The sequence below is a fragment of the Plectrocnemia conspersa genome, unplaced genomic scaffold (assembly GCF_051122295.1).
Source record: "Plectrocnemia conspersa isolate PC_06_02 unplaced genomic scaffold, ASM5112229v1 ptg000010l, whole genome shotgun sequence".
Taxonomy (NCBI): Eukaryota; Metazoa; Arthropoda; class Insecta; order Trichoptera; family Polycentropodidae; genus Plectrocnemia; species Plectrocnemia conspersa.
Genome location: NW_028277174.1, coordinates 9,302,501 through 9,321,022, shown reverse-complemented (window position 1 = coordinate 9,321,022; position 18,522 = coordinate 9,302,501). Strand labels below are relative to the sequence as shown.

Sequence of the window (18,522 nt, the reverse complement as noted above, 5' to 3'; positions counted from 1 at the left end):
TACAATAAAACCACTCGTAATTCATATGCGGGCTGGGGGTTGCTGACCTATGCTTTCTGACATATATATAGTCGACTGAATACACAATACCACTTTGACTTTTTGATAGCAATGGATGTCTTATTTTAAAGACGTGTTTGTCTTCTGATGGAATAAAATAAACTATATATCGTTTACATGTGTAAGCACTCATGATGATGGATTTATCATCCTATCTGGGTTCGTTTGGTTTGTTACCCTTTGTGTTACCGAAATTTCCTATCCAACCGGATATGTCGCGTTTGTTAACGGACAGTGTGGGGCTTATCGTTTTGTCACGTGAGTTGTGTTTTTTTTATCTGACAAATTAGTGACTAAAATCACGTTTCAAGTGTCAGTTTCCGTTGTTTATTTTTCAAAGAGTTTCGTGTAATGAAATATATTGGATAAACACAGTGGTACAAAGAGATAATGTGCCACATTGATTGAGCCTGTGTCTTTCCATCTAAAAAAAATCTTACTATTCGGAGTGTTAGGTGATTTTTTATACAAATCAGATTTTATTACGCATTTATGAACAAAAATATCATGTCAAAAATGTCCTATTCGTTTGACTGCTATATATAAGTTTTTACGGGTGTGTATTTGTATTGGAGCTGAGTGGGCGTTTTTCATTGTATTTGTTAGTACTAGTTGAAATAAATCTGTTACATTGTCAAATATCAAACAAAATGTCAAAGTTGCACGGTTGGGTACCGTGCAAATATCACCGCGTATATTGACCGTAAAGTGTTAAATTTGATTTAAATACATTTTATTTTCTTGATACGCGATTCATAATTGTTTGATAACTGATTTATTTTTTACAAATATATAACATGTGGAATATATTAATAAAAAAAATCTAAAAACTGCCTTGAAACGATTTTTTAACCCAAGTTTTGAGCCTCTGGAATTTCAGATATCAATGTTTTTCAACTATTTTAGTTAAATAAAATTAAATGAATATGTTACAGTAAATACGCAGCTTAACGTGTGATTTTGTTATATGAAGTTGAAATGATAAAACACAGAAATTTGTGCACACGGTATTTAATGTATTAACCCTTTGAGTAGTGAGTAAATTTATACACATGTGTTAATTTGTTTAGTATACACCTAGAAGTGAGTTAATTTTACGTATTTTGCCATAATTATTTCTGTTGTTATTTATTATTATTATATATATATTGCAATTATAATAAATTATAGAATAAAAGTCGGTGATTCTTAACGTTTTATCGCTTTAATTTAATTTAATACTCTTTTTGTGTTTCCTTAATTTATTTTACATAATTTTTATGTATTATTCGGCTTTTGTGGAAGTCTTTATTATATTAATTCAGAGGCTAGAATATGTTTAATAAAATATTTTTTATTTATTTCGTACTTTTTCATTTATTTGTTTTATTTTCAATATAAATCATTTAAAATGAAATCAATCTAAAAAACTACTATATTATTATAATATTTTTTATTTATTATTTCTTAAGTTATGTATGTAAATCTGGTGTACCTCAAAACAGTAAAATATCAACCATCGTACATGTACGGCGATACCGCTCAAAGGGTTAAGATGATTTATGCTTTATATATCAGTTAATAAATACCGTTTAATGCAGTCTATATTACGCCTGTCGTATATTGTAGTGCTCGGCCGAGTCACTCGTCCCAGTACTACGATATTCGCCTAATGTGCTGACTCGGCAGGAGTAAATTAGGCATACATCGTTGGTTTATTGTACAAGGGTTTTGACGGCGAGGTGACCGTAAGGTTGTGTAAAATATTCATCATAACGCTCCATCGCCAGCTTCGGACATGAATAATGGAATCCGTCAGAATATTTCGCCCGTATGTATTTTCAAAAGCCTCCCATCGCTTATCATAGCGAAACAATCCAAAAATACAGACACATATGAACGTAGTATATGCATAATGCATGACCGGCGACGCTTCGTTTACGTACACCACATTCACCGCGAACAAATAAAACATCGACCGCGCGGTCGGAAAAAGGAGTGGGGGGTCGGTACGTTGGTACCGGCAGCCATAAATAACTAACTGGATGCAGGCGGCATAACGCTCAACGCGATTTGGTCCATGGCAGCATCCTTTTATGTGTTTGCTGCTCGCGTTTCCGCGGCCGGCCGACCGGAAATTTTTCGCGATTCCCCTTCTCTCTTCCACTCTCTCTCGTTAGCTAAATTATTGCAGTGCTAAAATGTAGTTTTTCCGCTCGGCAGTTTTTGCTAATTGGCAGATTCGTCCGCAGATACCGAAAACAGTTATACGAGTTTCAGTGCGTTCACGCTGTATAGTTTTCAATAAACATATAATATAATGCCGTTGGGTTAAGAAAACACACGGTGGCGACTATTTTAAGGGACTACCGAGCTTTATAGTCCGATTTACCTTGACACCGCTTTGTCAATATTTTGTTACTAAGTAAATATATGATAAGGGTTTAAGAGGGGGGGGGGGGAGAAATGAGATATGTATATACGACCGATATTGACATCATCAAAGTGTTTTGATTATATCTTTGGTTAAAGCCAATCGAATGTTACGTATTATTACAAGTATTAACTTGTAAATATTAACTTAGAAAAATATAGTTTCGGCTCTAATAATTGATGGTAGAACAAATCATCCCTTAAATACCCTCTATATGAGATATTTTTTGTAAAATTTACTAGTGGTCTTACAGTATTTTTTTTGCTGAGAGAATTAAATAATCAAAATGAAAACTTTTATAACAAATCAATAATGTAGAATAAAAATATTTTTCCTCCCCTTGTCAATAATATTTTTTTCTGCCGAAAAGTGAAATTACACCCGCAATATATATTATAGTTACGTATACGTGTATATGTAACCAACCCCCACGTTGTCAACAACATCTGTCATTCTTTCTGGGGGCAAATCGCCCGGAAAAAGGTAAACCTTCCCCACAGAACAGTACGCCCAGATAACTTGAGGTATCTCTCTATTTCTCCCGGCTATACATCCAATTTCTGATCATTCTCTCAACGGCCAGATAAAACACCCGTGGAAAACATTTGACGTTGTCCCAAGGCGGATACGTAATACTCTCATCTCGAAAAAGGATTCTCCATAGACGTTTTGAATGATCAATTTCGTCCTTTTTCTGGCGTTTATGGTCGAGTGTCAGATTGGTTTCGTACATACATTCATACATATGTACATAATGTTTGTGATCCCACGCGCGATACGAATAAATAAAGCAACGGTGACGGTAGACAGGTTTGGTTGATTGGTAGTTGGAAAAAAATGAATCGGTATGTGAATGCATATCTAGATATAGTATTGATGATAAATTGTGTATGCGATTGGAATCTGACTATGTGTTGAATAGTGATTCGAGTTAAATATCTAGTTTAGTTTCGAGCCGCTATATTTATATATTATAGACGTTTGTTTCAACCTCGCTGTGCCCTCTGCGGTCACGATTAAATTCTTTGAAGATATAGATATTCGGTTCAACAACTCGGAATGCCGACAATTTCCCGATGTAATTACGATTAGGCAGCACCCGTATCGAATTAATATCGCATCTGTGTAATCGAGTGTAACGTAGCCACTAATAGTACACGTGTATGTGTGCGAATTGGACATGTTGCTCGTGATTGACTATCAAATTGTCTCGCATCCGCATATCATAGCTTTGCGAATATGTATTATAATGTAAACCAGCTCCCTTGCGATCATCACGTAATGAAATTGCTGTGGTGAATTATTAATACGAAATTTATCGCGATATTATCACGTTTTAATCAGCGAATGAAACGCGCAACACATTTTGATCGTAGCTGCATTGGATTGGCGCTATGTCTCAATTGCACCCTGGGGGTCGAAGATAATTTCGCGAGGGACGGAGGGTGGTAATTTTAATGGAATTGCGAAAAAAGCCTCACTATCCACTGCGTCAATAAAGACTGAAATATTAAAACATGGGGTCAGATTGACAATTCAAATAAATTATCCTTTTCATTTTTATAATTTAAGGTAATACAGTCGATTCCGCTTAATTGGACCACTGGTTTATCGGGACAGCCGGTTATTTGGGCCAAATCCAAAGGAACAAAAACCAAATAATAGTAATTCCATTCCGTTTAATTAGGAGAGTAAATTTAATTCAAAGTATCAAACAATAAGCGATGATGTGTGACTAAACAGGAAGCAAAAAAAGTATCACCGGATTTCAGCGTTATTTTAAACAAGTAGGCAATGTCGGAATCCCAATATCCTTTGCTGATTTTGTACATTTTCAATTCTACAAAAACACATTTTGTGGGAAGCAGGTAGAGAATTTGACCCTCCCCACTTAAAATTGGCCAGAAAAATGCATGTAATTTAATTAGATACTATGAATCTTAACCCTTTGTAGTCCTAAGTTTTTTTAAATAAATGTTGCCCCAAGTCCAACCACTTTTGAATATATATATTTAATTAAATAATTTAATGATAATTACATATAAAATAAAAAAACTTTTTTTCTATAATATATCATTCTATATAATATGAAATAAATTCTATTTTGCCAGAATTAACCTTAAAAGTTAAATTTAAATATATTTATTTATTAATATAATTTTATTTTTATTTTATTTTTTTGTATTCATATGTATACTGTAATTTAATATTTTTTTCGATAATTTAATAAAGTTTAAAAACTTTGTTTATTAGAGCCAGCCGCTTATTTGGGACAAAATGTTTGGGGCCCAATGTGTCCCGATTAAGCGAAATCGACTATATATTTTTTTCTGTTCATTATTCGTTCTTAAAATATTTTATAAAGGCATTCCTGTTGCCACAAACAATGTAATATGCTTTGTATAGCTCAATTGAATTATCTTCGCGGATTTGAGATAAATCAACGCTCAAAACACGATATACATAAATAATTCAACACGTGATGTTAATTAATCAAAATGTAAGGTTGCTACCTGGAATATGGGTATGTTCTGTGTTCAGATTAATGAATGCTTTACTCAAATAACACGCGTTTAATATAATAATAATACTAGATAACATAGCTTTCAATATAATTTCCGATACACCTTTAACGCCCTTATCTTGCAGATTACGTCACAAAATCCAGATAGGATTAGAGCACAGTGTCAGGGTTCGATCGTAAAATGGAATGGCATCGCTTCTTTTACTACTGTTGTGTTCTAAAAAGAAGCCAAATTTTCTCCACGATGCTTTTCGTGACTACAACTCGGGCATTTTTTTTTAGGATTTCGTATCATGATGATCACCTTTTGACCTAGCCAACTCGTAACCGTTACGATAAATCACGAGTAGAACACAATACCGAAATGTTTTGTCGTTACATGAGAAAAGATTATACTTTTGGGAACAAAACACAATTCAAATCTGAGGATTATGGCAATTGTCGAATGATGTTAAAGTAATTTAATAATGTCAATAATTATATCATTGTATATTTTTTCTATAAAGTTTCGTGTCTTGTTTGTCAAAACACTCATAAATATATAGTACATATTCTAGATTCAATTTATATTATTTTAAAATAAAAATATATATTTTTGTATAAAAATCGCATAAAAAACAGTGCTTATATAGATTTTCGATAAACCCACGCAAAAAGGTTTATATGCAAATGGAACAGTTTCTATTATGATGTTATATACATATATTTGATAGAAATACCAGATGTAACACTATATATTATACTTATAAATCTTTTCAACGTTGTGGTTTTCAATACCGATTTAGATTTATTCGTCAATTAAGGTCGTAATAGCGTAGTCCGTAATGTCTAGACTTTTAACCCAGAGGCCGCGGGTTCAGTCCCGGACAGTAGACTCGAATTTGTATTTATAAAAATGCGCTATTAATAAAAAGTAAAAGGTATTCTGATTGACTTACCAGATGGTACAGATTTACCCTATTAAAAAACTGACTATTAAAAAACTACGATCGCATTATGTCATTTATGTATCAGTTAATTTGCATCACTACAATAGCAAAAACAATAGTTTCATAATTTTTTGTACAGAACTTTTTCCATACCCATAATTTAACTACTATATAATTTACATCTAACTTTTAAATACATGTATTTGTATATGTTTGCATCTATTTAAAACTGCATTTTCTTGTAATCTGCAATAACTTTGTTTTGCACATTTATACATTATTATTTTATTATTTTCGGCTCACATTCATTATTATTGGAAAAAGTTAATTTTTCGTTTTAAAGAAGTGTATTTGCCAACTATTGTATTATGAGTTTCATTTTCAATCTGTTAATATTTAATCTTAATATCGATGCTATTAAATTTAAATTGGCCAACTCAACAAGTGTCCATTTTACAGTAAGAGCTAACAACTGTATTATTGAATTAAAGTAATCATCACGTTAGACGAGTGGTATACGTCGCTGACTATTGACCTGAAAGACTTGGATTCGAATCCCATATGGACCTTATTGTTTTTTAATTTCTATTGGGTCTAAGAGATCGGAAATAGTGTATATAACACAATTATAATTCCGATCAATCATCACGGATTAGGTTTACCTAAATTTTCCTAATCTCACGGATGAATATCGTGACGATTAATTAAAATCAAATTAGGTTGTATATTTTCAGTATAGAATTTTTTTAATAATGAGCTACTTCAGCTCATAGAGAATATTTTTTGTATATATATTTAACAAAAAATAATATTCTACATTTTATATCTCATATTTTTATGAATATAACTTTTATCTGTTCATCATAGTGCACTTTATTTTTTAACAGGTCAGGCAATAAAATTATAAAGTCATTTTTATATATTGTTATAATTTTTGATAAACTGTTAAGTTGTTATTCTGCATATCGTTGATAAATCCTGTGGTTGCGAAGATTTCGAAACTTGGCGACTCGGAAGCTGATTCCAGGTTCAAAGTTTATCGCGGAAGGTTTTTGAGGTCTTCTAATTAAATTCTCGGCTCCAGCATCAAGGTTTATTGCCGAACTTATTACCACGACATGAAATAATATTGTTATGGTTAAGAGTTAACTGTGATTCGGTTGAAGATATTATCATATGTGTTCTGACCACAGAACACGGAATTAACTAGAACGGCCGTTCCTTACAAATACGTAAAATATAAAAATTGAAGCCGTTTGCAGCGCCAATTTGACTTGGTGTCGAATTTTTGTCACTATTTTTTTAGTGTCTTTTTATCTGTTGACGGCATCTGAGTTTTTTAAGCCGTTTTCTAAGAGAGTATAAATATTTCATTTTCGTCCGTAAACGACTTTTTATTAAGGTATCTTCTAAACTTTTTTCCGAGATTCTGAAACAGTATCTAAGTCAGACGCAAAATCTTTATTTGTAATATTTGATGGATTAACTGAAGGTACTGGATGTTTTTTAATTTTTCGAAAACCATTTTTGGTAGTGTAAAATAAATCTAATGAAAAATGTTTCGAACAAATTGTGTTTATATCAAGGGCAGTCATTCATTTATATTTGGAAAATCTAAAATTAAAACAACGATATTTAAAAAAAAAAAACAGTTCGCACAAAATCTTGAAGATGTGTCTTCTAAATATTTCACCGATGATATTTTCAATATAAATAATTTTTAAGGTGGTAATAAATCTGTTTTTAAACTTTTATTTATTTGTATTTGCAGATTTCATCGATTAAATTAATATTAAAAATGAATTCATATATTTTAAACTTCGGTTAAGTTCGGTCCTGTCAAACACACGCGCTAGACGGATCGAGTGACGCTTAAAAAAGTAATTTGCTTGGGTTAGGTAAAACGTATTAATTTATGCTTATACGTGAAAAGTTATGCCATTTTTATTCTTTGATACTTTTCTACTATGACTTTTATACTCCATAACTGAACATATACAACCGAATTTTGAAAAAATAAATGTGTAAATCCGTCGCACACAGCGTGACAAGACCGACTGACGTCAGTGGACAGAGTTTTTTTTACCGCGAACGCTGCTTTTATATATTCTTTATTCTGTGGTCCGTATGGTGACAATGCCATTCCTCGTTTTACCGGCTAAAATAGTTAATAGTTGGTCAAACTTTTATACGAGCGAATGAGCTTCGTTTAAGCCCATATTCTTTTTTATTACCCTCGTGACGCATCGTGTATAACCTGTTAGGTGACGATGGTCTTAATTTAATTTATATAAATAAAGTAATTACTTACTATATTCATATAAAGCTAAGTGGCATTGATAAGTTAGCCAATATTCATATTAGGCCAAAATATATTGCTGTATATTTAATATTATAAACCACATTATAGAAATATAATAAACGAAGAGGCATTACTAAGTAATTTTAACATAAAAGTGGAGTCATCGAGATACTAATTTCTCTTGTGATATTAAATGGTTAACACGCTAGATTATTTCGCTTCGAGTCCCACCTCATCATTTAACACCTTAGCATTTCTACAACACATCTCGGATTACCATTACACCCACAAATAACAGATTTCATTAAGCCTTCGTTCCCAAAGCATCCATCACGAGGATCCCGGCGCCGAGATTGCGAACAACCCAGGCAAGTTCTTCAATCGCCTTAATGGCTCGTTACGGCGCACGCGTTGTTCCTGCCACTCGGTGTTGCCAGGTGCTTCAATTATTGAACCACACGAGCTGGTTTCGTGCCTCCGGGCAACCACACACATTTATGTATAGAGATAGACGTGCCGATAAGGGCGTCGCAATTAAAATCGGCGGCTCGACACACTTATCAATTGCGATTATTGAGCAGGTGCTGCTGCCGTTTCGCTAACTTTCGACTCTCGTGCCCCCATCGCTTCGGATTGTACGACGAGACAATGGGTAATGCATGAACGCATCTGCCTCCCGCAATGTAGACGTTTTAAAGTTACTTGTTCAGCAAACAAGTTCGGTGCCAAAGTGACACATGTTACCGTTGGGTTTAGTGTTGTTTCTAATTACGTGCAAGGTCGAACGTGTCTTAAAGTAATCGGCCGTGCGAGATTCCAGGTGGTCGTAATCATGATCATATATCTCGGTCAATTGCTGTTCAGTAAGTTTGAAGTGCTTTCGCTGGATATATTAAATATAATAAATTACTATTAGCTAAATAAAAATCTATAAATTAAAATTTACGTTGCAACTTCGTTCATTACTTCTTACATAATAGCTAACACGTTGTAGACATTAACATCTTTAATAGTGATAATGCATGCTTCCCGCTGCCGCTCTTCCTCGGTGTTGCCAGTATAGCTCCAGAGTTGAAAAACTGTATCGGTCCCTTGCAATTTTTTAAATTTTTGTGTCATTTTTCATATTGGCTTTGCAGTCCTACTACCGCAAGCATCAGAGCTATTGTTTACCATTGACATAAAATAGCATTTGTATACATTTATGAAGCAATAAACATATAAATTTATTGCCGTTGCTTATTTATATAATGAGGCTTTCGATCGTAAGTATCATTGCAGTGTCCAATGATAGTTCAATTGATTCCATTATCGTCGCCCTTGTAATAGAATAGCATCCGATCGGTCACACCTTGGTAGCTTTATAGTTGGAATTAGATCTGGCGATTGAGATGTCAGAGTCCGAGACCGGTTCTCAGACTTTGGCTCTATCTTTATCTGGCACCTACGATGTTAATCTGGCTTTGATGGACGATCGTTCATGCGAACGAGCTTTATGATAGCATTATGTTAGGATATTGATAATCTTGTTTTCGAGACTCGGACAACGCTATTCAAGTGCTTCCACGGAACGCTGGAGATCTTGCGATAGACGCTTTCTACCTTGTTTATGCTGAGCGACGAACGCGGGACCACCTTTGCGGCGATTTTAAAACATGATTAAGATTACAAATTGTTTTAATAACTAATTAATTGCAACATCTGTGTGTGTGCAATTAATTAAGACATTTATGGACTAATCTTGTGGAGAGATTTATGATCTGGAATTTCAAGTTATATGATTTATTTAAAATACCCATTTTGTTGTCCATCTGAAGTTTTATTTTTGAGAATTTTGCTACTTGATTATGGACAAAATAGTCGCAACATATTCCACTATATTATGATTTATTATAATATACAATTATACAAAGTACACATCAAATTAATTTAAACTTGAATCTCAAACTCTTGATTATAGGAATAGTTTTCTTACGACTCGTATTTTTTAATACGACTGTAGTCAGAATTTATATTAAAAGGTGAGAATTTTATTAAATGCTTAGAATTTAAATTAGATTGGTCAGAATTTATTTTAAATGGTAAGAGTTACTTTGGCAGATGGTTAAAAACATTTTTTTCATTGGTCAGTATTTATAAAGAATGATTTTTATTCTGACACAAAGTTGATTTGAATTCTAATTTTTCTATGAGAAATATAAATCTCCTTTCGTTATCTAAAATTTCCCTTGAGAAAAACTTGCTTTATAAAATCGATAACATAAAAACACTGGATCGAATTTTCTTCTACATAGTTAAAACGGGTTTTTTTACAATCGAGAAAAAATCTACAAAATTAAAACCATCACAAATTATTTATTCATAGTGTGCATATTTCCACACTTGACCGCAATGTAACACAAATTGTTGTTGTGATTGTTGTTGCGTATTACAATTTGTAGATTTTGTGTCTGTGACAGATTCAATGACGTTTCTAGATCATTATATTGTCACTTAATATTTTTTTTTGCCACACAGTTATGCGCTGATTTGAAATATGTATAATATTTGAGTATCCTCCGAACTCATCAACAACCATTTTATTAATAAAATCTATAGTATCACACACCATTCGTAATTACAAGAGTAATTACAGATTTGAAAGTAAAGCATAATTGGCGCAAATCTGTTGTTTTATTATTGTTAATGAAGCTCACATTTTTATTGTTATTTTGCGTGTCGTTGATGAATTATGTAGTTTTGAAGTTAATTGATTCTAATTAAACTCTCAGTTACTCAAACTTCTATGTGTATTGAGTAACTGCGACTCGGGTGAAGATCGATATTATCAGTGCCCTGACGGACCGTATGGTACGAAATTTTATTTGATAATGCTTCTCAGAATAAAGGAGATTTACATATTTATCGTTAAGCTATTTAAAATGTGATAAAACAGGAAACGTCATTTATTGCCCTTTCGGTAAATTAATTGTTGCTCAAACTAGTGGTCTCTGAATAAGCTCATATAAAACATTATAGTAGTGATATATTCAATCTATCGTTAGATAGATTTTATTATTTTATGCATTGATTCGCTAGGATTACACAAGCCGCAGATTTAAGTTAAATGTGAATTGATGGTCTGATTTACTTCTAAAACGTGTAGATATTATATATAGCACGGCAAAAAAATGGTTAAAATTATAAATTTGACTATAAATTATATTTTAAATCAGGGCACAATAAAATATGTGATCAAGTTCAATCCCTGCGACACGTTATACTTTTCCATATACAGTGATAAAAAATACGTGTTAGCAAAAAATCTATACACCGCTATAATAACATTATTTTATAGTAGTACACGAGTTAAAATGTACAATGTTTTATATGGTATAATAAAACCAATTATATAAAAAAAATGGTTCAAAATGTTTTTTACGTATTTTGCCAAGACAAAAAAAACGTTTTCTAAAATAAGTATTTATTTTATCTCTATAAAATATAATTAAACCATAAATTAACAATGAGTCGAACTCTTACTTTCAATAATGAATTTATTAGGAAAGTCTCTCTGAATGTACAATAAACACATTTTTTTATTTTGTACTTATAGTTGATACTTCCCATTAGCAGGCGGTCCTTTTTTGGCTTATTTTTCTCAATTTGCGTTTCAGTTTGATCCGCTGCGATTGTATTTTACTTGATTTAAAAGCCAGAAATTAAAATGTGAACTGGCTGTGCTTTGTTCCATTGTGTTAATTGGTTTTTTCCCTTTTTTCAGGAGAGTGCTGATGTGTGTGTGGGTACAAGTGTCGGTACCATAACCGAACCGGACTGTTTGGGACCTTGTGAACCTGGGACCTCGGTGACTCTGGAGGGGATCGTCTGGCACGAGACAGAAGGTGGTTAGTATCGACCAAACTTTTTATTCCTTAGGCTAAGTTTTATAATATTTCGATCGTTAAACATATTAGATTACGTAGTTGTGACTATGAGTCGGTCCATAACATAACTTGATTAATATCTAGACTCAATTATCATGGTGTTTCTCATTAGCTCACCTTGTCTTGTTGGTGTTGCTGAGGTTAATTATTCGCAAATGTTTGACAGCCACAGGCGGAACGATTTTATATATTATGATATATTTATGTAAATCAAACTCGTTCTTCTCCCAAATATAGGATGGACAAAGAGCAATTTATTATATTTAAAACCAATATTTATAATTTGGAATGTATCAATAACGTATAGATGTGGGTTTTTTTTAACTACTATGTGTATGAATTATAGTGTATGATATTCCCAAAATTAATATGCGACATTGCCGTATTCGAGTTTATTCATGCGCGAATTAAATTATTCATCGGGACTACAAAAGCACCAAAAAATTATATGAATAAAATTATCATCTGTGAAATTCGATATTGATCCATGTGTTTGTATGTATTCATAATTATTTAACAGCTAAACTGTTAGATAGGAAATATTTTTTTTAAATAAAAAGATTGATTTAAACGAAAAAAAAAATTAATATAACATATTCAATGTTATATTAAATAATAGCTAATTATTAGAAAATCATATTTGAATAATATTCGGGAAATATACATACAAATATTGATTTTTAATGTCTTCAGAACACACCTTTATGAATTTTACAATATCACCTAAGCAGGAATCTTAAATAATTATAAAAGTCTCATAACTGCTCTCTTTTTCGGCACCCAACGCGCGCAGCATTTCATAGAACACAGTACATTTTTTCTTAAATTTATTGAAAAAGTTCATCAGTGATCAACGATAGCTTTACATTAATAAAGCATTGCCATTAATTGAACGATCGTTTCATTGACTAGCTATTTCTCAAACTCTAAGGCACATTATATATTTAATAAATAATTTCTGCCTTTATTATTAAAAGGAGGTAATTATTAGAATATAACAAAAATATATATACATTTTTTAGATGCTACAAAATATTTTCACATTTATTTTATACTGTGCAATAACATTTTATCGTATGTCAATATTAGCATTATCACACAATTTAACCGTGATCTATTTTTAACATTTCCGCTTAAGTTTAGGAAAGGCACTCATGTCAAGTATTTGGTGTACGATAAGATTACTATGCTATAATATTATAAATATATTATTTTATTACATATAAGTAAATATTGCGAACACATGTCGCAAATGTACAACACATTCGATAATATAATTCAGTTTTATATTGTTGAAACGTGTCCTGAATACAGGAATTCAATGCTGTATAAAAAATAATTATTATGTGTATGTCTATCTCATTTATGCACGTGGCCGCATATGATTAAAACAATCTCATCGCGCATTAGTATTAGTTACCACAGAATTACCACATTTCCAGCTATCATTATCATCATTAGTTTTCATTTCCTCAGCATAATTACTAAGCTTCGAAATCCAAGCTCGAAACAGAATTCTGGACGTTCCAAATATTGGCTAAACAGCAATCGCACACGAGAATGCGGTCTATTCGGTTTTGCGGCACGTCGACGCCATATTGGTTTTCGCGTCGCGCCCTCCGGCTCAATTAAGCTCGGGGTTGGGCGGCCATTTGTAATTTCGCCGTCTGGGTTGTTACCGTACACTGACACGTACCGGACCTTCAGTAAACACGGACGTCCGGAGCCAAATTCACCTAATTTCCGAGCGCTCCGGACGCGTGGATTCAATTTGATTCGTTGATTGCGTTTCTCTGGCATAAAACAAATACATTACAAGGCGGGCCACAAATTTTCACATGTGAATTTTCGCTTTTTTGGAATCGATTGATATGGCGTCAATTATCAACTCTTCAAATTACGATTTGATTTGTTTCTGTTGCTAGGAACAGATGACAGGTTGTGCATCTATTCAAACGTATTACGTATATTTGATGACCCAGTTTCGCCCAAGTTTTTAATTTTTTTAATTAAGGCCCATGAAACTTGCACCACGTGACCGCCGAGTTATGTCGTGTCTTGTGCTTACGGGGCGAGATGATCAATTATTCCGACGCGCCACCTCGTGGCCTATCCGACGCCTCTAATCCCACATAATTGCCGATGAGTGCGCACGTGGCCTAACTTATATGCGCGTGTGTGTGTTCGCACGTAAAAGGGGACTGCTATTGTGGTGGGGGTAGATTAGACCTATTGTGGAGTTTCCACGTGCCTCCATGTCAAGCCTCTCTTTCTCTCCCCCACATTCTAGCTCCACATCTGCCATCCGAGTGGATACGTGTTTATATAGTTTCCGTTAGTGATTCTCACATACACGATCGTTAATCACTAGATAAACCCCTCTATTGCGGCCCACGGCCGAGGTTATGATGTATCGCGTGTTTGATCGCCTTTGTTTATTCAATTATCGGCTTGTGTTCGATTTTGCATGTAAGCCACATATTTTATTTATTTATTTTAAAAGTGAAAATGTGCAGATTGAATAACGTATTAATAAAATAATAACAATAGGTGATTTAAAGCAGCGTTATTAAAATCTTTTTAAACTTTTCTGAATACGTAATATGATCAGTGCGTGATTGTAACGCACGAGCGAGTTTCAAAGCAAAATGGTGTTTGATAAGTATTGAAGAAAAACATTACGTGATAATTAGTACATTATAGATATGCATTACATACGCATCAGTATAGCAAGATCTTCTTTTTTAAAGATGAAAAATATTAATATTTTTTTTTTAAATTTTGCTTCATAACAATTAACCACTTCATGCTAGGGTTTTTTTTACAAAAATATAATTAAAAACATCAGGTTATTTTATTTTTTATTTAACAAGTTTACATAATGTTTAAATTGTTCAGTCCAAAAGAAGTTAAAAATAAAACATAGAAGCAATAAAAAAATGCAGAAAAACATTACGTAATACAAAAAAAAAATCGTTTCGCCTTTTTAATGTTAAATAATTTTAAAACAAAACTAACTGTAATAATGACAAATAAGTTGAATTGAACAAAAGACAAATAACTATAATAAAGAAAAAAGTAATAAATTACACCCAAAATAATATTAATAAGTTGATTTAGTGTGGTATACTTCGAAACACGGTTCCAAACAGAGACCAACTTCACAATTTGCACACCAATAACGACTCTCTCTTCGTATTCGTTTTCCTGAGGGATCTCGCTTGGAACAGCAGACCACACATCTTTTTGTAGGCCTATCTTTATTTCCAGTTACTGGAATTGACTTCAAAAAATGTCGTTCTGTCAATCGCATTGGGTCTGGTGTTTTACTGGGGCGTCCACCTTTAGAAGAAAAATCCGGTGAATGGTATTTCTCGATGTAATTTTCTATGAGTTTAATTCTAAACTCCAGATGTGTCATAGAACCCCCAGTTTTTTTATACAACACATAAGAATTCCATAGCGCCTGTTCTACAAGATGGAAAAACATTTTTTTGTAATATTTTTTCCCTCGTTTTCTAGGAAGTGGGTAGTTGGAAAGGTGTTGATCGACTCGATCAACACCCCCCATTGTAAAATTATAATCAATGGCCACTTTTGGTTTCGTTCGTTTTATATTTCTAGTCCAGTCAAATAAGGGTTTAACCTCGGAATGAAAGATAACAAGCTGAAATTTTGCACAGACCTTTGTTTTGGCGTTCTAAATATATGGTGAAAAGTCTCAAAAGATATCGTGTCTGCTAATCAAGATATTAAAGGTCAAAGGTCATAAAAATCGTTTTTTTGCAAATATCTCGCCTCTTTTGCGTCGCATGTCATTAAATGTTTAACAAAACTTATAGAAAATAAAATTTTCTACAAGTTTGTTGTAATTTATTTCTTCGTATGGTTAATGGTTTTCGAGATATAGCGCGGGGAGTGGGAAGCGCGCATCCGTTTATAGGATTACGCTATGTAAACTACGGAGCCAGAGTTACCTGTACATTCTTCCACAGTTTCGTAGAAAACATCGCAAATTGTTATCTGCTGAATGAACCCATCTAAAGCATTATAACTTTCAATCTCCATATCTTCAAAAATCATCATCGTTAATGCAAAAAGTAATACGTATGGCCTCTGATACTTCTTGCAAAAGCGGGACCATCCAACATTTTGTCGACAGAATTCGATGCATAAATTGTACTGAGAGCTTCCTTGATTCCTCTTCCATTCATTATATACCCTATGCATCCAATAAAAGACATAAGCATATGAAAGCCTCCTAGTTTCACAACTACTCTGGACAAGTCTGAGCTAGCATCTGAAGCTGCTACGATTTCACGTGCTTTTATGTACAACGGCTGATCAAAAGTTATTAAGCATGTTCTTTGTTCATGTTTCTTGGCAGTGTTTATAGCACACTGTAATGTAGTGTAAATTGTGTCCATATTACTTACAGGATGATGAATAAAAGTAAGAAACAGAATCCGAGAAGTTACAAAGTTCTCATTGTTTTTTGTAAGTTGTTCAATAAATCCATTCCACCCTGGCAACGGTGAGATATTTTTCCACTTTCCGTACTTCCACAACAAATCAACTACATTAAATATTTGTTCGGTTAGTTCTTCTACATCATTAAAATTTTGAACTTGAATCTCTTGCTCAATCCGGGTACGACATGATTTTCATACACTAGAAGGGGTATATGTGATAGTGCTGCTAACTCCTTTGCACTTGGTTTTGTTGTAAATTTCTTTATGCGGTCATCAGATATAACTTCAGATTTTGGAGTTATTATTTTTATCATTCCCATTATATGAACAGTATTATAGCCATCAAGAGTATAAATATTTTTCTGCATTATCTGCTGCATACTGTACTAAGGCACTTGACTATGATGGTTGATTACGAGGGTGTGGGTGATAAACAGCTGAAATTTAACATTTTACAGTATCACTATATGAAGCGAAAAAACCTAAACTTGACAAAACATCCAAAAGTCTTTTTGGATGTTTGGCCTATCTGTATTTTTTCTATGAAGAAATACAGATAGGCCTATTAATAACTGCAAAGAAAAGGACCGTTTTCGTATGGAAGTCATTATAGCATGACTTATAGCTGTGTATTTCGTTTTAAAATGCCCCGTCTTTCCTTTTCTGTTCTTTATAATAACTTCTTGCAGAAAATGTAATAAAGTTTTCGGAATTTCTTCATTAATATTTTACTCGGGGGCGGATAAGACTTGGTCTCAACAACAGAAGATCGAATATCTTCTCTAATAATCGCCGCAGCAGCTTCCACTACGCGCAAGTGTTCTTCTTCCAAAGTGCCTTTTTTATTTTCATACCAAGCTATGGATAAAACTTAAGCTTGAGCATCGCGAAAAGAAAAAATAGGGAATGATCCAATCTTCGTTATAACTATAATATCAGTTAAATATTTTTCTCTTAATTTGGAAATGATCTTCTTATCATCTGGTACATACTCCGTAAGGACATCTCTCAACTCTTTCAATTTTTTCCCACAAATTTCTTGTCGAGCAATATTTCATTTTTAATTCCTAATAATATAACGAAGAAAGTAATAAAATTATGGTTCAAACGACTTGCCGAGACCACTTTTTTCACGATTGTTTACTTTTTCAAAGCTTTTACCAAGTTAAGCAGGTAGAAATACTCGCTGGATTCTATAAACGTATGTACGCCTCCCACTCTTCGCGCTATATCTCAAAAACGGTTAATGATACAAAACAAATATTATAACTAAACTTGTAGATAATTTTATGCTTTACAAGTTTTGTGAAGCATCTAATGAAGTGCAACGCATAAAACGCGAGATATTTGCAAAAAAACAAATTTTGTGACCTTTGACCTTTGATATCTTGATTAGCAGACACGATATTTCATGAGACTTTTCACCCTGTCCTTAGAACATCAAAACGAAGGTCTTTGCAAAATTTCAGCTTGGTATCTTTCATTCCGAGGTTTAGCCTTTATTTCGCCTTATTTGACTGGACTATTCTCTTTTCTATTTCTACAGTATTCGTCCCATGAATAGTTGAAAGAAAGTACACGTCGCGCTTGTCTTTCCATCTCATCAGCATTACTCTTCGTTTCCTATATGCCTTTATAAATCCTGAATGAACTTTTTTTGGATTTTTTATATTCCTGGGCAAGCCTTTTCTATTTGCTCTCATAGTTCCATAAGTTTCAGTATGATATGATGTAAGTAAATCAGCCAATTCGATAGAACTAAAAAAATTGTCAATTGTTAGACAGTATCCCTTATTTAGTAGAGGTTTCATCAAACTCATTACCACTTGTGAAGAAATAGGTAAATTTAGAAATTCTCTATCAATTATTGTTCCTTTGCCGGTATAAATTAGGGAA

The 18,522-nt window shown here is 33.1% G+C and overlaps 1 protein-coding gene and 1 long non-coding RNA gene across 5 annotated transcripts in view; one reads left to right on the top strand and one right to left on the bottom strand.

Moving 5' to 3' along the window:
• Positions 1-18,522, top strand: part of sbb (scribbler) — a 264,527-nt gene that overhangs the window by 206,933 nt on the left and 39,072 nt on the right. For 2 of the 4 annotated variants that reach the window (XM_088195524.1, XM_088195522.1), the window contains exon 3: positions 11,992-12,112. In XM_088195524.1, the coding sequence (XP_088051650.1) occupies positions 11,992-12,112 (121 nt within the window). Of the gene's footprint in view, positions 1-11,991; positions 12,116-18,522 lie in introns of all 4 variants that reach the window. The other 2 variants (XM_088195523.1, XM_088195521.1) reach the window with 1 other exon arrangement.
• Positions 13,390-18,522, bottom strand: part of LOC148230573 (uncharacterized) — a 6,756-nt gene continuing 1,623 nt past the window's right edge. Inside the window, exons 1-2 of the long non-coding RNA XR_015811122.1 lie at positions 18,150-18,522; positions 13,390-15,774 (exon numbers count right to left, since the gene is read on the bottom strand). The exon at positions 18,150-18,522 is cut by the window's right edge and continues 1,623 nt beyond it. This is a non-coding gene — a long non-coding RNA (uncharacterized LOC148230573). The remainder of the gene's footprint in view (positions 15,775-18,149) is intronic.